General features: G+C 46.9%; 1 protein-coding gene across 2 annotated transcripts; it reads right to left on the minus strand.

Moving 5' to 3' along the window:
• Positions 1-269: 269 nt before the first annotated feature.
• On the minus strand, positions 270-20,100 carry LRRC3 (leucine rich repeat containing 3). Of its 2 annotated transcripts, none has more exons than XM_088474139.1 (2): positions 19,910-20,100; positions 270-1,513 (listed from the first exon to the last, which is right to left on the minus strand). In XM_088474139.1, the coding sequence occupies exon 2, from the start codon at positions 1,412-1,414 to the stop codon at positions 587-589; it is 828 nt and encodes a 275-aa protein (XP_088330265.1). In that variant the 5' UTR covers positions 1,415-1,513; positions 19,910-20,100; the 3' UTR covers positions 270-586. The 2 variants fall into 2 exon arrangements, with proteins under 2 accessions (XP_088330265.1, XP_088330266.1); XM_088474140.1 differs by lacking the exon at positions 19,910-20,100 and adding an exon at positions 13,200-13,699.
• Between the last annotated feature and the right edge of the window lie 3,082 nt (positions 20,101-23,182).

The raw sequence follows: 23,182 nt of genomic DNA on the forward strand, positions 1-23,182 counted from the left end.
TGTCAAAGCCCACATCAAACTGGGTTTGTTGCTCCATATTTGATGTGGGCTTTGGCCTGAGGAAGGCCAGGTTATGATCGAAACGTCGACTGCACTATGATGTTTTTAAGAATAAAGTACATTATATATATATATATATATATATATATATATATATATATATATATATATATAATGTGTGTGTATAAACTGTAGCAGACTGTTATGATGCTTTTTTCAAGTAACACCTCTGTTCATTGTAGATATTGTTTTATTTTTTATTTCCCTGTTCTTTTGAGAATGCAACAATGACACCTCCAGCAGTCATACCTAAATGGTGTATGCTGGTTAATTTAGTGAACCCCCTCAAAATGAGGGATCAGTGTCTTTCCTGCATAGAACATAAAAATATTATTCTAACGCGCAGAACAATTCTTCAGTGCATACAGCATATTCGGCAGGAACCAGTCAGCCTGGTGATTTGTGCTGTACACTGTGTGTCCACACTTTACAGAAAATTTTATTTTTCCCGCAGTGCACTTATGGGCGATTTACCTCGACTATAAACAGCAATAGTGTCTTATGCATGGTATGGATCCACACACACCTATAACACAGTGCTGATCGTATCAAAGTCTTTGGTTATCTGCGTGCTGGGCAGTGACTTTAGGTACTCCAGGTGTCTCCTGGCATCTTCTTGGTTGTGTTTCACATAGTAAACCACATAGGTGATCACCATTGTAAACCAGCCAAACATCGTAATAAACATGGCGATGTCAGTAGTTCTGTGGTGTATGTTGCAAAAATTAATACCCGAGTCTAGAACCTGGATCAAAGGTTTACCTACATAATCATCCTGGACAGACGTTTGGCAGGAGATGTCATTGACCGTGTCTGGGTCCAAGTTAAGTTCCCTCAACGTCTCCTGAAGTGTACAGTCACAGTGCAAAGGGTTATTAGACAGGCGGATCTTGCCTTTCAGGTTTACCAAGGCTTCTTTGGGGATACTATGAATCTGGTTTCCAGACAGATCCAGGAGCCTCAGCCCGTCTGCAACTCCCTTGAATGCGGAAAGCTCAATTTTTTCAATTGAGTTCCTAGAGAGGTCCAGCTCTTGTAGATAGCTCAGATCCTTAAAAGCATTGTTGGGCACCTGGTGGATCTTGTTGGCATCAAGCTTCAAGGAAACTGTCTCCATGGGGAGGTCTATGGGTATCTCCTCCAGGTTTCTGGAGCTGCAGTGGACCACCATGGATCCGCTGTTGTCGGAACACTGGCAGCTCTTGGGGCAGGATACAATTACTTGGAGGTGGAGAAGAAGCAGCAGAAGTCCTCTATGGATGATAAATTCTGAGTTCCTGAATGTCTGGTCCGTTGGTCGCATGCTGGAGAGGTACACATATACTGTGTACAATATTGCCACCAAGCCCTTCATCCGTGCACAACGCAGGTGCGCCTCGCTTAAGTACAGCTAGGAATCTGGATCAGCAGGGTGCGATCTGTCTGGGGACATGATAGCTGGATCTACAGCAGCCTACAAAATCAAAAGAAAAAAGTAATTGGTAAGTGAGCTTTTTGCTTATGTCCCATTTTAATAATCTGATCTATGCAGAAAACAACTCAGGCAAGTACATAAATCCCTCATGTGTCAGCTGCTCGATACAATAAACAAAAACAGCAAAGCTCAATGAAACAGTCAAAAATTTCTCTCATGGGGCCATTTATTAGAGAAATATCTTAACACACTAAGGGCTGTATTCAATTAGAAGCGAATTGTCTGTTTTGGCGAAAAAGTATCGCGGGGGTGACGTCATTTTGCCAGGCGGAAACTTATCCCCATATTCAATTCCAAATACTTTTCGCCGATGCGGAAAGTCAAAGCAAAGTTTCGCCTATGAATAGCAGGCGGAAAAAAGTGCAGAATTGGGGTTTTGGGGTGCAAACGTTGGAAAGCCACCCAGCACCCTTGGGACAAAAAAAGTTTAAAAAACTCTTCAGAACACCCCAAAAAAGTACTTTAATTTTGAGGGCAAAAAAGACCAAAGTTGGGGGAAACACTTAAAAACTATCGAAATAGACTCCAGGGGGGTCCCCAAGTATGTGCCAGGTGTTTTTAAGTTTGAAGGTGCTTGCGGAAGGTGGATTTTTCTCGATTTTTAAAACTTCACTTTTGCAACTTTTAAATATGGTACCGCCCCATTTTCAGGTACCCCAAATTTGGCGGGAATAGTTATTTTCTCCTAAAAAAGCTTCTATAATCTATTCTTCACCACTTATGCAAATATGCTCAACATCACCTATTTAGACCATTTAAATACCCCAAATACCTCCAGCAGGGCAATTCGGGGGTATCCATAGTAATCCCCCATGTCAGTGTAGCTATTGGGGGGTGTCAGGCTGATTTCCCCATTTTGAGAGAACCTTCCGCCTGTTCAAGTTACGCCAGGTGCCGTTTTTGCGTCCTTTGACATTGAATAGGGCGATAGGCGGCCGCGCACACGGAAAGTGTTTTCGCCAAAAACATTGAATTGAATGCGAGCCTCAGGGGTAAATTTACTAAAGTGAGAGTTTTTAGAAGTGAGTTTTAGAAGAGATGTTGCCCATAGCAACCAATCAAATTCTACTTAACATTTAACTAGCACCTTCTAGAAGATAATAGCTAGAGTCTGACTGGTTGCTATGGGCAACATCTTTTCTAAAACTCACTTCTAAAAACTCTCACTTTAGTAAATTTACCCCTAATTGTCTTCTTTCTTTTAGTTATATAAGGAATATACCCAGTACCAGTGGGGGGGAATTACAAACATGCATACCTCTGAATGGTACACGTTTAGGAAGCCGGTGGTGCTTCCAGACTACTTAATCCCGACACCTGTCATTTTACCGACGCCGGGAGACCGGTGCCCGGCATCCCGATCGAAGGGATGGTGGGCGCGGACAACCGCGGGGGGGGGAGGAGGAAAGGGTTTAGGGCTCCCAGGGGGGGACTTAGGGTTAGGCACCCTGAAGGAGGGTTAGGGTTAGGGGGTAAAATTAGGTTAGTTTATACTTACCTTTAGGACGATCGGGATTTCCTCCTCTGTCGGGCTGCCGCTGCCGGGATTTGAACCGCAGGCCGCATGAATCATACCGAATGCCTCTGAATATATCACATGGCCAAAAACAGACACTTGAGATTTGTTAATAATGTGTATATTTTATTGCTTTTAATAATACTTAGCCAGTCATTTCAATACAAATCATCAAGGCACAGATTATTATACATAGCTATAAACACTATAAAGCCATAAAACAATAACACATGTTTTCAAAGCATCATGACTGACTGTATACTGGGCAGCACAGGGAATCGGTATGATTTGTCGGTATGGAGTCGGAATCCCGACAGCAATGGAAATCCCGATTGTCCTCAGGTAAGTGTTAGCTAACCTAATTCTACCCCCTAACCCTCCCTTAGGGGTGCCTAACCCTAACCCCCCCCCAGTACCTAACCCTAATCCCCCCTCTAAGGGCCTAAATTTAGCCCCCCCTTCCCCACTTCCTAAACCCCCTGGGGGGGTGCCTAACCCTAACCCCCCCCCAGTACCTAACCCTAATCCCCCCTCTAAGTGCCTAAATTTAGCCCCCCCTTCCCCACTTCCTAAACCTAAATCCCCTGGGGGGGTGCCTAACCCTAACCTCCCCCCGGGGGTGCCTAACCCTAACCCCCCCTTCCCCTAGCCTAAACCTAACCACCCAGGGGGGTGCCTAACCCTAAGTCCCCCCCCTTCAATCGGGATGCCGGGCATCGGGCTCCCAGCGTATGTTTAATGACAGGTGTCGGCATATCGACACCTGTCTTTAGACCCTTGCCAGGATATGACAGTCGGGAAGCCGGCTGTCCTTATTAGGCTGTCCTGGCTTCCCCACAGCACTGAGGTTGTGGGTTCAATTCCCACCATGGCCCTGTGTGGAGTTTGTATATTCTCCCTGTGCTTGCGTGGGTTTCCTCTGGGTGCTCCAGTTTCCTCCCACACTCCAAAAATATACTGGTAGGTTAATTGGCTCCCAACAAAAACAGCCCTGGTATGTGTGCTTAATGATCTTCTGATGGCAAGAGACAGAGGTGATTGTTCAATCTTAATCCTTCTGGATCTCTCAGCAGCATTTGATACTGTGGACCACAGGATTCTAATTGTGCGCCTGAAAAATTTCTGTGGACTGGATGGCACAGTCCTTAGATGGTTCAAATCATTTCTCACTGGCAGGTCACAGAGAGTTTCTTCTGGAGTAAACTCTTCATCACCAGTGTCACTTCCATGCGGTGTCCCACAGGGTTCTATATTATCGCTTTTTGCAGTATACATGCTACCATTGGGTGAAATAATCAGACGTCATGGCCTGGTCTACCACTGCTATGCAGATGATACACAACTCTACCTGTTCTTTGCTCCAGGTACAAAGGACCCAATAACAACCCTAAATGGCTGCCTAGCTGATCTCCAGGAGTGGATGAGTGCCAGTTGGCTGCGACTGAACCCTGATAAAACAGAGGTCCTTATGATAGGTCACAGGACAGGGCTACAGCATAGCCAACCAACAGGACTTACGCTTGGGGGTTCAGAATTACAAAACACTAAACATGTGCGGAATCTTGGTGTTGTCCTGAATAGTGGTTTCACACTTTAACATCAGGTATCAGCCACAATCAAATCCTCATTCTTTCACCTGAGGAACATGGCCAGAATCAAGCACTTAATTCCCTCAGAAGATCTGCCTAAAGTCATACATGCATTTATATCATCACGCCTAGACTACTGCAACGCCCTCTACCTCGGTCTCCCAGCAAAAGAATTACACAGATTGCATATGGTACAAAATGCAGCTGCCAGGCTATTAACCAACCAGCCCTGTTCCAGCCACATAATACCCATTCTCTACTCCCTTCACTGGCTGCCTGTCAGATGGCGAATTGCTTTCAAGATTGGATTAATAACTTACAAAGCCCTACATGACCATGGCCCAGGGTACCTGAAGCAGCTTCTGATTCCTTACTGTCCCACTCGATTACTGCGATCCGCTGACGAAGGACTAATAACAGTACCTAGAATCTCATGGAATTCGTCTGGGAGTCGAGCTTTCAGCTTTGTGGCTCCAACCTTATGGAACTCACTTCCCCGCACAGTTCGAGAGGCCTCCACTCTAGAATCCTTAAAAAATAGACTCAAGACTCACCTCTTCACCCAAGCATTTCACTAATGTCCCTTGTTTAAGCTTGTTTTGTATTTTGTACTGTAAATGTAAAGCACTTTGAGTCCTTTAGGAGAAAAGCGCTATATAAATAAAATTATTATTATTATTATTATTTATGTGCGCATGTGATAGGGAATATAGATTGTAAGCTCCACTGGGGCAGGGACTGATGTGAATGGCCAAATATTCTCTGTAAAGCGCTGCGGAATATGTGTGCGCTATATAAATAACTGGTAATAAAATAATAAATAAATAATACTGCTAATTACCCCACCTTTTGCTAGATGGATTGAGCTCATTAAGGCTTGGATTGGACATTCTACATCTGTTAAGATGAATGTCCTGCCCCATATATTATACCTATTCCAAGATTTCCAATTAGCAGTATTAGTATTTATTTCTATAAGTATGGGGATTTATCTGGTAAACGTTAAAGCTGGTCCTATCTAATATGGAGCAGATGGTCTTATAGTACAGCTGGTCGGTTCTAGACATGGTCTTATAGTACAGGGCCGGTTCTAGACATTGTGGAGCTCAGGGCGAAAGTTTACAGTTGCGCCCCCCCCCCCAAAAAAAACAAACAAAAAAAAAAAACAACTTTTTGTAGATGACGTTCCTCTGCACGCGCTGAAAGCACATGCGCTTCCGGAAAGGGGGCGTGTCCTTGCGGAACACCCCCAATTCAGCACACTGTGGGGCGTGCCCAGCACTTATGAAGGTGCTGGGCTTCCCCCAAGCTCTCCCTTCGTGGCGAATAATTGCCATGTGCAGTAATGCGCCTTACACAGTAATGCCCTTTATAAATACATTATGCCACTTGCAGTAATGGCCTTTATAACACATTATGCCACACGCAGTAATGCCCTGTATAACACATTATGCCACATGCAGTAATGCCCTTTATAAGCACATTATGCCACAAGCAGGAATGCCCTGTATAACACATTATGCCACACGCAGTAATGCCCTGTATAACACATTATGCCACATGCAGTAATGCCCTTTATAAACACATTATGCCACACGCAGTAATGCCCTGTATAACACATTATGCCACACGCAGTAATGACTTTTATAACACATTATGCCCCATGCAGTAATGGCTATTATAACACAATATACAACACGCAGTAATGCCCTGTATAATACATTATGCCACATGCAGTAATGCCCTGTATAACACATTATATCACATGCAGTAATGCCCTGTAAAACACATTATGCCACAAGCAGGAATGCCCTGTATAACACATTATGCCACACGCAGTAATGCCCTGTATAACACATTATCCCAGTAGTAATGCCCCCCTAGACATGCCCCCAGTAGTAATGTCCCTTATAGGCATGCCCCCAGTAGTAATGCCCCCTTATAGACATGCCCCCAGTAGTAATGCCCCCTTATAGACATGCTCCCATTAGCAATGCCCCCCTATAGACATGCCCCCAGTAGTAATGCCCCTTATAGACATTCTCCCAGTAGTAATGCCCCTTATAGACATGCCCCCAGTAGTAATGCCCCCTTATAGACATGCCCCCAGTAGTAATGCCCCCATGCCTCCATTCTTAAAAATAAAAAATACAAAACACAATACTTAACTCCTGCGTCCGCTGCCGTCCGGTCCGACCATGGCTCCACCACGGATCTATGGGAGAGACGTCATGACGTCCCTCCCATAGTGCTCTATGCGGGAGCCGGAGCACTGAAGTGAGCTTCGGCTGCCGCTGCAGGGAGCGAGCCGGGTGCCCACTGATAACAAATATCAGCGGGCGCCCGGCTATGCGGGGGGGACCGGCGCTGTTTTTTTTTTTATTATAGGATTTTTTTTTTTACCTTCTGGGGACTCAGTGGCGCCCTCTAGGGGCCGGCCCCGGGCGACGGCCCTGTTAGCCCGCCCCTAGAACCGCCACTGTATACAGTAACTCCAAAACAATCGCAATAACAGATCATGGTCTTATCAGATTTGACTGGATCATAATTGGGCTTGTTGGAAGCCGTGGTTGGAAGTTAACAAGCTGCAGTGAAGTCAGAAGTGGTCTAATCCTCTCGGCTTGAGAGCCAACACATGGATCTGGTAAACTTTACTCACCCATGTGTGTGGCCAAGTTGAATGATGACCATGTTGCTCCTGGGTAACCAGACTGGCCTGTACATTGGGAAACCTACGTCCCGAGCATTACGGGAAAACATCTCATATATCAGACCAGATAGGAGGATAAGTCAGAATGAACCGGGTACATGGTAATGTCATTGCAAAAGGGTCAGCCCGTCACTGACAAGGATGCCAAGCGAAGGTATGCAGTCGGGAAGCCGACGGACGTAATTCCGACAGCCGGCTTCCCAACTGCTTTATCCCGGCGATCTAGACGCCTATCATTTTACCGACGCCAAGAGACCGGCGCCCGGCATCCCGAACGAAGTGATGCCGGGAGCCGATGCGGACAGCTGCGGGTGGGGGAGTTAGGTTTAGGGCTCCCAGGGGGGTCTTAGGGTTAGGCATCCCCCCGGGGAGGTTAGGGTTAGGCTAGGGGAAGGGAGGGTTAGGGTTAAGCACCCCCGGGGGGGGGGACATAGGGTTAGGCGGCAGGGAAGGGGGGTTAGGTTTAGGCACTTAGAGGGGGGATTAGGGTTAGGCACTGGGGGGAAGGTTAGGGTTAGGCACCCCTAAGGAGGGTTAGGGTTAGGGGGGGAGGTTAGGTTAGTAAATACTTACCTTGGGACGATCAGGATTTTCAGCCATGACGGTCAGCCGCTGTCGGGATGTGACGCAAGTCCGGGGTAATTCATACTGATTCCGAAGCGAATGCTTTAATTTGTAGCAAGTGTAGATTGGGAAGCATAGGTGTACCACCCAGTATCTCTTTTTAAGGGGCAAATCCAAATACATCCCCCCCCCCTCACCTTCCACAGTGGCCCTTATACTGCTACAGTACATACTGGCTGAATCTTGGCTCCAAAATGTATAGTATCATGCACAATGTGTATTGTTGTGTTCACTGTTTTGCATTGGTTTTAGCTGTTGGGAGAATAATGTAACATATTTAAAAAAATACTTAAGTCACTACCAAGGATGTAATACTAAAATCAATGTCTGGCCCCACTTAATTGTATAAAAAAAAAAGCCAACCTAAATTAGCTTTTTAATGCGAGTATTACAATACATGTACAAATTGTACGTAGGGACGAACGCCAATCAATAAACTAACAATAAAAAAAGAGAGGGTCTTCAATCTCGTGTCCCTCCCCGACCGTGCGAGGAATGAAGGCCCAAGAGGACTTTTCTTCCTGGCTGGGGCCATCCATCGCTTAGCATAGGAGTCTAAATATAGTTCCCTTTAATTCTGGTAGAAAATCAGTATAATACCAATTAGGGCCTTTCTGCAGAGTTCTCTGGCCATTTGTATTCTGTTATATTGATAACAGCACTGAGTGTCTCGTACATCTGCTCTACTGTAACATCTCCTTGGAAAAAGCCTCTGGTCGCTGCGGTACGATGTGCGCGGCCGCCGTATGACGTCCTGGGGCTGAAAGAAACTCATTTCATAAAGAAAAAAAAAATAATCTTTTGTCAGATGCTGTTTAAACAAACTCATTATAGGCAGCACAACAGTTCCCATTCTCCGGGCTTTCATGTCTGCAATAGGAAATTGCGGAACAATAAACCTGGTATTAGCTAAGGCATTATCATTATTTGTTTTAATCTTGAATTAAAAATAACTTACTTCTGTGAATGAGACGCTCAAGGAGAAATATGGAAATGTTCAGGGACGATTGTCCTTGTGATACAGGTTTGTTTTTTTACTTACCAAACATTAGTTTTCAGTTACTTTCATTACATTTTAAGATCTTACCTCATAAGAGATATATTGTGTCTTTAATTACAGTACAATGCCTTAGAAATGAAAATTAGTGCAGTGAGTTTTTGTTTTGTTGTTAAAGCTCTAATATGCTGAGTTAAAATATATCACTGGGTAGTTTGGTACGAAACGCGTTGTATATGAAATAAAAGTGGAAGTAATGTACAATACAAGATCACATTTTATTGTAGGATGTGCTGTCAAAAACAGCAATATGCAATGGTGAAGGGACCTGAGACCTTAGGCCAGGGGTGGGGAACCTTTATTTCTGCCGAGGGCCATTTTGATATATATATATATATATATATATATATATATAACATTATTTGCGGGCCCGGTGCAGGCCTCGCCCCCTCCATGTGATGTCACACAGGGCGGGGCCACAATCGCTGGTGATTACAGCAATGCCCGGAGCATCCTGAAGATGCTCCAGGGAGCTGAAAGGGCAGCAGTGTGACCGTCTGAAGCTTCCTAAGGACGCTCCAGGCGGCACTGCTGCATAGATTCTGGCCACCGTGTGCCATTTTAGGTACAGTGCTAGCCAGATGAGGCTAGCAGGAAAAAGCTCAGACCAGACCAGATGATTCCGCGGGCCTTATACGGCCCCCGGGCCTGAGGTTCCCCATCCCTGCCTTAGGCGGTATGTAAATGTACATTCTTTTTTAATGGATGTTCCATGATTTGATCCAATATTTAAAGGGGTTGGACATATTTGCAAACCACTGGTTTTTAGGCAAACCCCTCACTGTATACCCCTTTGGTGGGAGTTCCAGTTGGGGGATAGCAGCTGCGCACAATTAGCCCTATCTCAGATGGCAGCTGACACCGGACATTGGGCAGATTCAAACTCCTGCTTAGTATGTAAATTGCACAGTTAGCCACGTCCAATCAGAAGCCATGTACACTGTGCTGTACTTCCTGTCTTCAACAGCTTGGAAGGGTGGCGGCCCGTATCGCTTAAGATGGGTACACACGTAAATATTTTCTGTCCAACCATCCAACTAGTTGATTGGTTGGAATGAAAACCCTGGTAACGTATGGGAGTAACTGATGATCAGCAATTTGCTCCCAAACGCGGGAAAATGGACAAAAACTGTTGTTTGAACAAATTGTTTCGATCAAACATTTAACAAACTTGTCTGACCGACCATTTTCATCTGTTTTCCGGCATTTAGGAGCAAATTGCTGATCATCAGTTACTCCCATGCGTTACCAGATTTTCATTCCAACCAATCAACTAGTTGGATGGTTGGACAGAATATCTTTACGTGTGTACCCAGTCTTAGAGCAGGGATGGGGAACCTCAGGCCCGGGGGCCGTATAAGGCTCCCGGAATCATTTGGTCTGGCCCTCTGAGCTTTTTTCTGCTAGCCACATCTGGCTAGCAGGGTGCCAAGAATGGCACCCTGCAGCCAGAATCTATGCAGCAGTGCCATCTGGAGCTTATGAGGACACCTTAGATGTTAACACCACTGACCTAACAGCTCCTGGGCATTGCTGTAATCACTGGCGATTGTGGCCCCACCCCATGTGATGTCACAAGGAGGGGGCATGGGCTGTACCGGGCCTGCAAATAATGTTATGTATATCGAAATGGACCTCAGCAGAAAAAAGGTTCCCCACCCCTGGCTTAGAGCTCTCTTCTCTCCCTGCAGTTAGCTCTTCTGCACCAGGGTACTTTAATAAGTGCTGCGGAACCCTTATGGCACCATATAAAGGATAGTCATAATAACTGTGGGGGTACAGGGTACAAGGGGGCTTATCCCTAAATAATAATGCTTGCCAAATTTTATAAAACATGTACACAAAAATAGGGGTAATAAGGTTAATTTACAAAAGAGCAAAAAAATACAGATGTGCAGAGCTGGATAAACCATTAGGCAACCTAGGCTCCTGCCTAGGGCAGAGTGGCTGTTGTGGGGCCCCGGACCCATAGCATCTTAATCCGGCACTGCAGGGACAGAATGCTTTTTTTTTTTTTTAATGAGCTAAGGGCCTGATTCAGAGCCACTCGTAAGCGGCAGTACGCTCGTTCCGAGCGATGTTCGCACATCTGCGCATGCGTACGGTTTGTAATACGCATGCGTGAACCAGTCAGTGCGGCCGAAAATCGTTTGTTCGCTATATAGCGAATGCCTGCTACTTTGAGTGACAGGATGAGGCGTATGTGGGTGGTAACAGGGGAAGGTGCTTGAAAACGGGGAGTGAAGATCAGAACGCAGGCGTGCTTAAAGGTCAAAACGGGCGTTTTATGGGTGTGCATAATTAATACAGCAGCGTCATTGACCACGTCACCTGGTTGTTTTATAGTCAGAACTGCTCGCAATATAGTGGTAGGAAAAACCAACCACAAGAATAGCGAGCAGTTCATACGCTGTTCGATGTACTCGATTAATCTAATAAATAGCGGACATGACGTATGGTGCGAGCGACAAGGGGGCGTCTTTTTCAAAATTACGACCACAAGTTTTGTTCGCTCGTTCAGACTTAGAGGCGTGAACAGACCGCAAAGAGCGAACGGTTCATTTGAATAGCCACCCCTTTTTTTGAACGAACGACCGCAAATAGCGACCGGCTCTGAATCAGGCCCTAAGTCTCCAAACAGCATACATAGCTGTTGCACCCCCATGCTGTTTTGGGAACTGCTAATGGAAAATTGGGATTCACCAACTTTTATTTTAAATTGCTAGTTATTCAATATTAAACCCCCCACTGATGCACCATATTGTGGAGCAAGTATATGCACTTCATCTGGCAGATTTGTAAATTTAAAAAAAAGGTTCATAATATCAAAAGCAGGTATATGCTGGGACTGACCCTAATTACCATGCACAACAATCTCCAAACACATCTAAACTCAGGAGTCTGCCTCTCTATTAACTAATGTTTGACTTCTATGCTGCATTTATTCAGTGTGCATTGTCAGATCTCACATTTTTAAATAGCCTATTTCTAATATGTATTATATCTCAGTGTTAAAGCACACATTTTTACCCTAGCATCATTTGCATATATATATTCCTGCCAGTAAGATTATAAACGTGTCAGTTATTAATTTTTAATCTATGAACGTGCACATCTCAATGCATCTATTTCACAAGTGCTGTACAAGTGCTAGTATAGGCAGGGACGGGCTTCACCAACTCTCCAGAAAGTAATTATCCTAAAACAAATGTGGTTTAGGAGCAATGTGGCAACATGTGTCAAACCATAGAATATAGGGAATGTAGATGGTGAGCTCCATTGGGGCCGGGTCTGATGTGTCAAAAATATTCTCTGCAAAGTGCTGCAAAATATGTGTGAGCGATATAAATGAATGTTACATATAATTATTATTTTTCCTGAAAAACAAACACACCCAAACTTTGGGGTTCCAATTATAATCGAGTCCTGGCTCAGATAATTTTTGGGGTTCCGGAACGGGTCTGCTGTAACTTCGGATAAGAACTGAATCTCGGGTTCTGGATTGCATGTAAAAAGGTCCAAATTACTTGATTTTAGCCATTTTTATACATTTTCAAGAAATCCAAAACAAAACCCGAATCCGAACCAAAACATTTTAAGGTGATTTTGCCAAAACATGGGGAGGTCTGTGCATGGAATCAGTATGTATTACCGCCGGCCGTCTAGGGGTGTCTCTCCCTAACCTCCCCCCCTAGTGCCTAACCCCCCCTAAGTGCCTAACCCTAACCCCCCCCTTACCATAGCCTAACCCTCCCGGGGGGGTGCCTAATCCTAAATCCCTACGGGAGCCCTGAAACCTAACCCTCCCACCCCGCGGCTGTCCACGCCCGGCTTACCTTCGTTCGGTATGCTGGACGTCTGGCTCCTGGCGTAGGTCTAATGACAGGCGTCAGGATTTCGACGCCTGTCATTAGTACCCTGCTGGGGTTTGACAGTCGGGAAGCCGGCGGTCGGCATTTCGACCGTTGGCTTCCTAGCTGCATCCCCTGCGCGCATTATATATATATATATATATATATATACACACAATGTACATATTATGCATATATTTGGGATGGGGATTCGGCTGTTAAAGAGTTGCAGTTGAGTCTCTAGGCAGCGCTATGACTAACACAGATATACAGCCACAGACATCCCCCATACAATGACAATGTAAATGAAACACTTACTGTTGGTTCATCTGAAACTTCAGCGTATCTCCCTGTGCGGTTCAGGATTCATTCACAAAGTCCATAGTACATTGCTGCACAGATACAATAACATCAGCACCTCCCGCAGGAAACAATTAGGAGGGGAATTTGCTGTCCCAGAGTAACAGGAGCGACACAGGCAGCTGTAATATTCCCAAGGAGTCACACTCACCATGTGTACAACCAGTGTAATCAGCTCTATAACCAGCCTCTGTTATGTGCCTCTGCCAAAAATTGCTGGGTACAGTATAATGTCATGACAATGCCAAAGGGGGGAAAAGAAGAGGAAAGAAAATAATAACCTCGTAGTCAAAGCAGCAAAGACAGAAAAATATGACACCTCAGCTCTCAGTCTCCAGTTCCTGGGCAGGGGTCCTGGGTGCAGGGACAGCCAGTCTCCTCTAATCTGCACTTGTTGCTATTTCCAGGGCACACAAAACCCCATTCTCTTTTGCCTGTAACATCAATGCACACACAGACCAATCAGACTTCCCAGGGGCAGTAACTGGATCATCTCTCTGCTCTGTCAGTGAATTCCGTCTAAAAAATCCTTTTCTGTTCCAGGCAAAGTGCTCACAGCAGCTGCATAGTGTGTGGTGCATCCCTCAGAAGCTGCATGTATAACAAAGCCAGAAAACAGATATGAACTATAAAACATTTCTGGTATGCCTAATACTATCTTTGGGGGGAAACTTGAGAGAATACAGTTTATATAATCAGCGTCCATAATATTAAGGAACATAGTGATAAATCTATTAGAAATGTATCGTTATTTCAAATGATTGAACACAGGAACGTTATTACTGTAGGAGTGTTGTATTTCCTTTGATGTGAGAACAACTGGCTGACACAGATTATAAATTAGAATTTGCTGCTGTATTTCTGTCACAGAGAGTCCCAGGTACCGAGGGGACTAGAATTTTGCCAGGTTATACACGCGGTAACATTCGTTTTCCACATTTTTGTAGCAAAATAAAGTATCAGACCTATTTATATTTGAAATTTTTGGTACGCCGGAGATATCACAGACATCTCTCCTGTGTTCCTCTTAGGGCAGAAGTGGGACACCTCCCTATATACTAGCACGGGATGTGGTATGAAATACCACACCCCAATGCGGGTTCAAATCCCGACGCTGGAAGACCGGCAGTAAAAATCCTGACAGGTAAGTATTTTAACTATTTACTAACTTAACCCCCCCTAACCCTCCCTTAGGGGTGCCTAACCCTAACCTCCACCCCAAGTGCCTAACCCTAAACCCCCCTGTAAGTGCCTAAACCTAAGCCCCCCTTCCCCGCAGCTTAAACCTAAGTTTCCCGGGGGGGCCTAAACCTAACTCCCCCTTCCCCTAGCCCAGGGGTGGCCAAACTCAGTCCTCGAGATCTACCAACAGTTCACGTTTTCCAGGTCACTCAGCAGGAGCAAAGGTGCACTCATTACTCACTGACACATTTTGAAAGATCCACAGGTGGAGCTAATTATTTCACTTGTGATTTTGTGAGGAGACCTGGAAAACGTGAACGGTTGGTAGCTCTCACCCTAAGTCCCCCCCGGGAGCCTCTAACCTAACTCCCCCCCCCCCGCGCGGTATGCCGGGCATCAGGCTCCCGGCGTAGGTAAAATGACAGGCATCTGGATTTCGACACCTGTCATTAGACCCCTGCCGGGATTAGACAGTCGGGAAGCCGGCGGTCGGCATTTTGACCGTCGGCTTCCTGACCGCATCCCCTAGCATGGGGACGACTCTTCATCATCCGAAAACTGTAATTGTGGGAACTGACATCATCTTCATATGCAGTTAGCCCGCTAAGACCCACTTCTTCCTATGGGAAGCGGGATCCATTCCATCCCTTGCCCCCGTTTTTGGTAACGCTGGCCATCGCCGCCCCTTCCCCACCCCCAAACGGCCGCAGCATATCAATCATGAAGCGGCCTGGGGGGGGTACTGCGACAGAGATCTGCACATGCGCAGTACAGGTCCTGTGCACACGCAGATGACAAACATTGGAGATGTACGTAAACCATCGGGTTTTGCGCACATCTCTGATCTAGGCCCTAAGATCACAAGATGCTAACACTGCCCGACACTGTAAACTTTTGCTGATACTAGCTAACTGCGAAAAGGGATCATGGGGCAGCTGCTTATCCTGTCCCAGCCCCGGACCAATGATAGAGGTGTATCGGCTGCCACAACTCGCAGGAAGTACGATGCTTCATTTGCGTGGGACCACCGTATATTATGATGAATAGACCCGCAAATGACTCATTTTAAGCAATAACTGAGCAGCACTATATGCTACCTGCACCATATACCTGTACTGGTATGTAGTTAATATGTCGACATTCAGAATGTGAACATGATCATTATGTCGGCATTGTGAATGTTGCCAGTCACAATGTCGACAGTACATGTCACTGTTATGTTTGGATTTAGGGTTAGGTTTAGGACTACAGTTAAGGCTCTAACACTGGAAAAACTGTATGTCGGCATCACATCATGCAAAATGTTGACATAATGTACATGTTGACATTCTGAATGCAGGTGTGGATGGGACGCTGCCTCCGGGCACCAGGTGTGAATGGGATGCTGCCTCCAGGGTCCAGGTGTGGATGGGGTGCTGCCCCCAGGCTCCAGGTGTGTATGGGACGCTGCCTTAGGGCTCCAGGTGTTGATGGGATGCTGCCTCTGGGCTCCAGGTGTGGATGAGATGCTGCCTCCGGGCTCCAGGTGTGGATGGAATGCTGCCTCCGGGCTCCAGGTGTGGGTGGGATGCTGCCTTTGGACGCCAGGTGTGGATGGAACATTGCCTCTGGGCTCCAGGTGTGGATGGGAAGTAGCCTCCGTGCTCCAGGTGTGGATGTGATGCTGCCTCCGGGCTCCAGGTGTGAATGGGATGCTGCCTCCAGGGTCCAGGTGTGGATGGGGTGCTGCCCCCAGGCTCCAGGTGTGGATGGGACGCTGCCTTAGGGCTCCAGGTGTTGATGGGATGCTGCCTCTGGGCTCCAGGTGTGGATGAGATGCTGCCTCCGGGCTCCAGGTGTGGATGGAATGCTGCCTCCGGGCTCCAGGTGTGGGTGGGATGCTGCCTTTGGACGCCAGGTGTGGATGGAACATTGCCTCTGGGCTCCAGGTGTGGATGGGAAGTAGCCTCCGTGCTCCAGGTGTGGATGTGATGCTGCCTCCGGGCTCCAGGTGTGGGTGGGATGCTGCCTCTTTGCTCCAGGTGTGGGTGGGACGCTGCCTTTGGGCTCCAAGTGTGGATATGATGCTCTATGTTGACATTATAACCATGTTGACATAATGTACATTCCGATTGCAGGTCTGGAATGGGACGCTGCCTCCAGGTCTGGATGGGACGTTGCCTCCGGGGCCTAGTTCTGGATGAGACGCTGCCTCCGGGGCTCAGGTGTGGATGGGATGCTGCCTCGGGCTTCAGGTGTGGGTGGGATGCTGCCTCTTTGCTCCAGGTGTGGATGGGATGCTGCCTTTGGGCTCCAGGTGTGGATGGGATGCTGACTCTGGACTCCAAGTGTGGGTGGGATGCTTCCTCCGGGCTCCAGGCATGGATGGGATGCTGGCTCCAGGTGTGGAAGGGAGACGCTGCCTTTGGGCTCCAGGTGTGGATGAGATGCTGTCTCTGGGCTCCAGGTGTGGATGGGATGCTGCCTCTGGGTTCCAGGTGTGGGTGGGATGCTGCCTCTGGGCTCCAGGCGTGGATGGAATGCTGCCTCTGGGCTCCAGGTGTGGGTGGGGTGCTGCCTCCAAGCTCCAAGTGTGAATGGGATGGAACATGGCATCCTTGTAGTCCTGAATTGTTCCATGCGTTGTGAGGCTGCGCATGGCCATTTATACACTATCCCGCCCCCTAAAGCCGGTGACGGATGTATAAGTGGTGAATCTATTATCATGTGTGTGTGGGGGAATTGGGAGCTGGATGATCTCACCTGTGGGCGGTGGATGTCCTGATAAAGGTTGGAGGGAGTCTGATAATCTTACCCACAGGGGTAGAGCACCTGCTTTCATGAGGGGCAGTTTTGGATCACATGTGGCATTGTAGGGGTCTGAGAGCATGTGGGGGAATTTTGCTGCAAGTCGGGGTTTGAGAGCAGGTGGGGATAATTTTTGATGCAAGTGGAAGCTCTGAATTAAATTTTGGAGCAAATGTGGGGGCATTTTGGGATCAGGCATGTGGGCATGCCAAGGTTATTTTCTGGCTGATTTTTCAGTCCTATAACTAAGGATAGCATGCCGACCTTTTGAAGGTCGAAGGGCCGCACATGCCCATCAATGCTCTAGAGAGTGATACTTGTTGACGGCACAGGATATTAACTTGCTAAAGAAAGATTTAGGCAGAATGGCAAACTGGACCATGATTAAATTGAGTGCATATAAATGTAGGGTTGTACATCAAGTCATGATAATAACGTTGTTAGTTACATATTATATGGAATACAAGTGCAACTGCAACTAGGTGAAAATGAAAAGGAAAACCTAGGAATATATGTTGACAGAAAGCTGAGTATATGGCTACTAAGGCAGGCAGCGGCTATCAATGTGAATATGTGGAGGATCCCTGGAGCAAGCTTGGCTTATCTATGAAGCAGGAGAGGCACATAATTGGTCCACATTCCTGTTCAGGCTCATGGGAGCTGTCCGTGATGTCTCCTGGAGCTGGCCACGGTCAATCTGGCCAATCTGAATAGGCCCGAGGCAGTCCTCAGCGAAGTAAAGACCTGCAAGGCACTCAACATAAGAAGAGCATTGAAGACAGTGGCTGGCCTGTAAATTGAGCCAGAATATAATAGCAAAACCTTGAGAATAGCGCCAGCTAGCAGTGTTAGAAGGAAGACTCCCATGGAGACAGCCGTTGGTAAACTGCAGTGACTATTGTATTGGTGATATTGACTTAGAAGCAGCAGGGGGAAGACAAAAGAGCTGTCACACTCACAGTTCCATCCTACTGCTGACTAAAACTACCAGGGCCAACTAAGGCCGTGCGGTATGCGGTCAGGAAGCCGCCGGTTAGCATTTTGACGCTCTACTGTCAAATCCCGGCATGGGACTAATGATAGGCGTCGAAATCCCGACGCCTATCATTATCCACCCGCCGAAATCCCGACACACGAACGAAGGTAAGCCGGGCGTCGGGAGTGGACAGGCACAGGGGAGAGAGGGTTAGGTTTAGGGGCTCTTGAGGGGGATTAGGCACACCCTGGGAGGGTTAGGTTTAAGGTGTGGGGAGGGGGGTTAGGTTTAGGCACCCCTGGGGGGAGGTTAGGGTTAGGCACTGGGGCGGAGGTTAAGGTTAGGCACCCCTAGCCCTAAGGGAGTGTTAGGGCTAGGTGGGGGGAGGTTAGGGATAGTATAGTTACTTATCTTGTCGGGATCTTCACTCTTCCGGCTCACGTCCGGCGGTATGTCATACTAATTCCGTCCGTGCCACTAGTCGGACATTGTTATCATGCCAGGTGTTAGGCTTATAACAATATAAAGTCGGCACTACTCCCAGGTTCTCAATCAGAGGGCCTACAGTCCTGTAGTCTCTTGCACCATCAGGCCTCAGGCTGCACACCCATTTCATCCAAAATCGGCCTATACCACCCTTTCCCCTGCATTCAGGCATTAGGCCTATTGCACAGAGTCCAGGCGCTTGCATTCACTGCAGTTAGGAGTGTTTCCTCCTTATAATGTTGGCTTGTCACTTCTGGTTCGCCCCATTCCTCGGTGCACTTGTACAACAGTCTGAAAGCAAAGGAGGCAGGGAGGGGGGAGGGAACAGGCATTCTGACCTCGGCCGAGTAGAGTAGAAGCATATTTACGTAAATTCAGCTCGTGCAGACCCATGTCTATACGATTGTTAGGAGGCATATCTTTTGCTCTAATACACGCTGCTGCTGATGACTTGACATAAACCAGGCACCGAGGCTGACAATGTGGGGGGTGAATGCATTCGGAGATCTGTACGGCTCTTCATACAGCATGTGCTGAAAATGGGAATTTTTTTTCCTGGGATTTTTTTTTTATATAGTAATTTACATAACTTTGCCAAGTACCCTGCATCAGTCCAATAATGTAGTATTGCAGGTCTGCAGATGTCGCAGTCCATCAATGTCCCTTATATCTCTGATTTTTGCAATAGAAAATCTTTAGTAACGATTATCAGTATTTTACAGTTAGGAATAGGAATAGCATCAGCATCATGTAGTGTAAAATTACATAACACATTCTCAGTCTATTATTTTATTTTTCATTTCCATTATTTTAGTATATCTGAATTATGTTTTTGTGTTTTTAACATTGTTGTGTTTTATAACATAGTCATAGACTCTTTTATTGTTGTGTCACCCGGGGAGCCTATTCTGCAATGTCATGTGTGTAACAGTCCTTTTACTGTAAAAAAGATAGTTCTTATATTGGATTACTCGCTCACTGCAATACTAAGGTTTCCATGCTGCTAGCATCCCCTGTGTGCATCAATTGCTTGTATTGAGCTGGTAACAGGAGACGTTGAGTGATTTCAGAATTGCAATACAGTCAGCCCTTCCTGACGCCCTGGGCTTTAGGCTTTAAACACCACCAAACCGTAGGCATGTGTAAGTATCCATTTGTAGCATAACATTTTTTGATACATAAGCAACATCAATACACATCAGTGTCCATTATAAACAGTCTTATATACTGTACATACTTGCCTACACTCCTGGAATGGCCAGGAGGCTCCCAAAAATCGGGCGGTGCTCCCACCTGCCAGGAAAAGTGGGCAAGTCTCCTGGCCGGCCGCCTCCCCTTGCTGCTGTAACTTTCTGTGTGATGGACACAGCCTCTCCCGCAGCTATGGGTGGCTCAAGGGGCGGGCAGACAGGGCAGTCACTTAGAGCGCTGTGCCTGACAGGCCTCCTGCTGCCTCTCCTCTGCTCATAATGCTCATGCCTTGCACCACGTATCGTTATGCTTAAACTGAAATAAGTTAATTATTATTAAGGGGGGGAGACTTGGTCTAGAATCGTCCCTGCAGGCAGGGTGGTACATTCTCCCCAGAAAGAGAGAGCGACAGAAGAGAGATGAGAGGAGAGATGGCAGGAAGAGGGAGAGAGATGGGACAAAGGCCCTCATTCAGAGCCGTTCGCTATTTGCGGTCGTTCGTTTAAAAACAAGGGGTGGCTATTCAAATGATCCGTACGCACATTGCAGTCTGTTCACACCTCTAAGTCTGAACGAGCGAGCAAAACATACGCTCGTTTATTTGTTAAAAACGCTCCCTGGCCGCTCGCACCATACGTCATGTCCGCTATTTATTAGATTAATCGAGTACATCGACCAGCGTATGAACTGCTCGCTATTCTTGTGGTTGGTGTTTGCTACCACAAATTTGCGAGCAGTTCTGGCTCTAAAATAACCCAGTGACGTGGTCAATGACGCTGCTGTTTTAAATATACACACCCATAAAACGCCCGTTTTGACCTTTAAGCACGCCTGCGTTCGGATCTCCACTCCCCATTTTCAAGCACCTTCCCCTGTTACCACCCACATACGCCTCATTCTGTCACTCAAAATAGCAGGCACTCGCTATATAGCGTACAAACGATTTTCGCCCGCACTGACTGGTTCGCGCATGCGTACTAAAAACCGTACGCATGCGCAGATGTGCAAACATCGCTCGGAACGAGCGTACTGCCGCTAACGAGCGGCTCTGAATGAGGGCCAAAGAGTGGGAGAGAGAAATAGGAGGAAGAGCGGAAGTGTGAGAGAGTGATGAGAGAGAGAGGTGAAGTAGCTGGAGTCTGAGAGAAAAAGAGATGAGAGGAAGAGGGGAGAGAGAGAGTGAGAGATGGAATGAAGAGGGGGAGAAAGGCAGGGGTGAAAGAGGGGGACCTGTAAGAGAGAGGAAGATGGGGAATAGAATTTTTTTTTAAAATGCTGGGAACGACAGGTTGTGACCCGACAAAAGACGGGTCCAATACACTAGTGTTCTTATAATTAGTACGGTGTATTTTTGCCTATGCTTCCCAATTCTCAGAGTGCCAGAATATAGCCTTTTTCCTGTCAGGAGTTCAAACAGAATCGGGCAGCGGTCCCGTGAAACGCATAACAAAGGTTTATGCAGAATTGATGCATGCTATAACGGATTGTTATTGAATGTATGATCTGTGATTAATTCTTAAATAAATTCAGTTTTTAAGAAATATCATAGACTCTTCAAATGGGGGAATCTGCACCAGAAAGGACTTTGCATACATTGGATCCTATTGCAGAGGATCTTGATTCCTCTTCTCCTCTCATTCAGCAAACACCACCAAATGGCCGGATTTATTTCAGCACATGGTTAGGGCGCTGGTCCTTAGCCCCTTAACAGTTTCCCAATTTTCAGGCTTTGGAGAAAAATGCTTAAAAAGGTTTTGCAACTCTTGTGCAACCCCACTAATTAGGCAGCCGTTCCCCATGAAACAGGATCATCACACTCTCAGTGACCCACACTGTTACCCGATTGCAGCCATTCACTTCCAATGCAGACACTTTCTCCTAAATTGTGGGGCGCAGTACAAATTAAACATGCCGGGCCCCACTCCACTGTGGCCCCACTAACCCCTGTGTCCCAACCTCTCCAATGCCACAAATGCACAGACAGACACGCTGACATAGACAGGCTCACATAGGCTGGACACTGAGAATAGCATCCAGTGTGCAGGAATATGGCTCTATCAGTAAAGTACAAGCCTGTGGCACACTGTATAAGTAGATCTACAGATTTGAACACATCATTGTGAGATGAAATAACTTCCACCTTACAATGTGTCTCTATTGCTAACTGTGGTGGGTGTACAAGAAGCAGCCATTTTTCTGGAGACCAAAAATGCAGTAAGACAGTGGATCCCAATCTGTGCACCGCGGCTGTCTGGGGTGCCGCACCGCTGTCATTGGAGTGCTGCGGCCGGTGGCCTAATGAGGCTGCCTGATTCTTTTTTCTTTCCCACGGCGGAAGAGGCTTGGGCTGATGAGGTGAACGGAGTGGATGTGGGGATTGCAGCCTACAGGAGTGTGCGGGACATTACAGCGGTAAGTAACAAGCAGAGAGGCTGTCTGTTGCTTTATAGGGTCCAGGCTGATCTGAGGAGCTGAACGTCACTGGTGATTGTTGCTACTAAAGATAAGTAACGGGGGTGGGGGGGGGGAGGCTGCATAGGGAACTATAGGGATCTGAGCATAGCCGGACGTGCGCACATAGGGCCTGATTCAGAGCCGCTCGTAATCGGCCGTTCGTTCGCTCCGAGCGATGTTCGGAAAACTGCGCATGCATATGGGTTGTAATACGCATGCGCGAACCAGTCATTGCGGTCGGAAATTGTGTGCTCGCAAAATAGCAAATGCCTGCTAATTTGAGTGACAGAATGAGGCGTTTGTGGGTGGTAACAGGGGAAGGTGCTTGAAAACGGGGAGTGGAGATCCGAACGCAGGCGTGCCAAACGGTCAAAACGGTTTTAAGGGTGTGCATAATTAACAAAGCAGCGTCATCGACCACGTCACTTGGTTGTCTCTTAGCCTGAACTGCTCGCATGATTGCGGTAGGAAAATGCTACCATAAGCACTGCGAGCAGTTCATATGGCTTTCGATGTACTCGATTAATCTAATAAATAGCGGAGATGACGTAGGATGCGAGCGGCCAGGGGGCGTTTTTTAAAAAATAGCGAGTGCATATTTTGTTCGCTCGTTCAGACATAGAAGCGTCAACAGACCGCAAAGAGTGAGCGCTCAATTTAAATAGCCGGCCCCTTTTTCTGAACGAGCGAGCGCAAATATCGTCCGGCTCTGAATCAGGCCCATAGTGCTGAGTATTACATAGTGTTCTATAAGGAGGGGACCGCATAGGGAACTATAAGGGGGAGGAGGGCTGGGGTGGTCTGCAAAGGGAGACTGGAGACACTTGGCGAGGGCTGAGTGTTCTATAGTGAGGGGGGGCGCATA

Source organism: Taudactylus pleione, unplaced genomic scaffold, assembly GCF_031769625.1.
Source record: "Taudactylus pleione unplaced genomic scaffold, aTauple2 ptg000147l, whole genome shotgun sequence".
Classification (NCBI taxonomy): Eukaryota; Metazoa; Chordata; class Amphibia; order Anura; family Myobatrachidae; genus Taudactylus; species Taudactylus pleione.

What these genes read in the sequence shown, in the direction of transcription:
- LRRC3 (XM_088474139.1), bottom strand. Translation starts at nt 1,414, where the DNA reads ATGAAGGGCTTGGTGGCAATATTGTACACAGTATATGTGTACCTCTCC.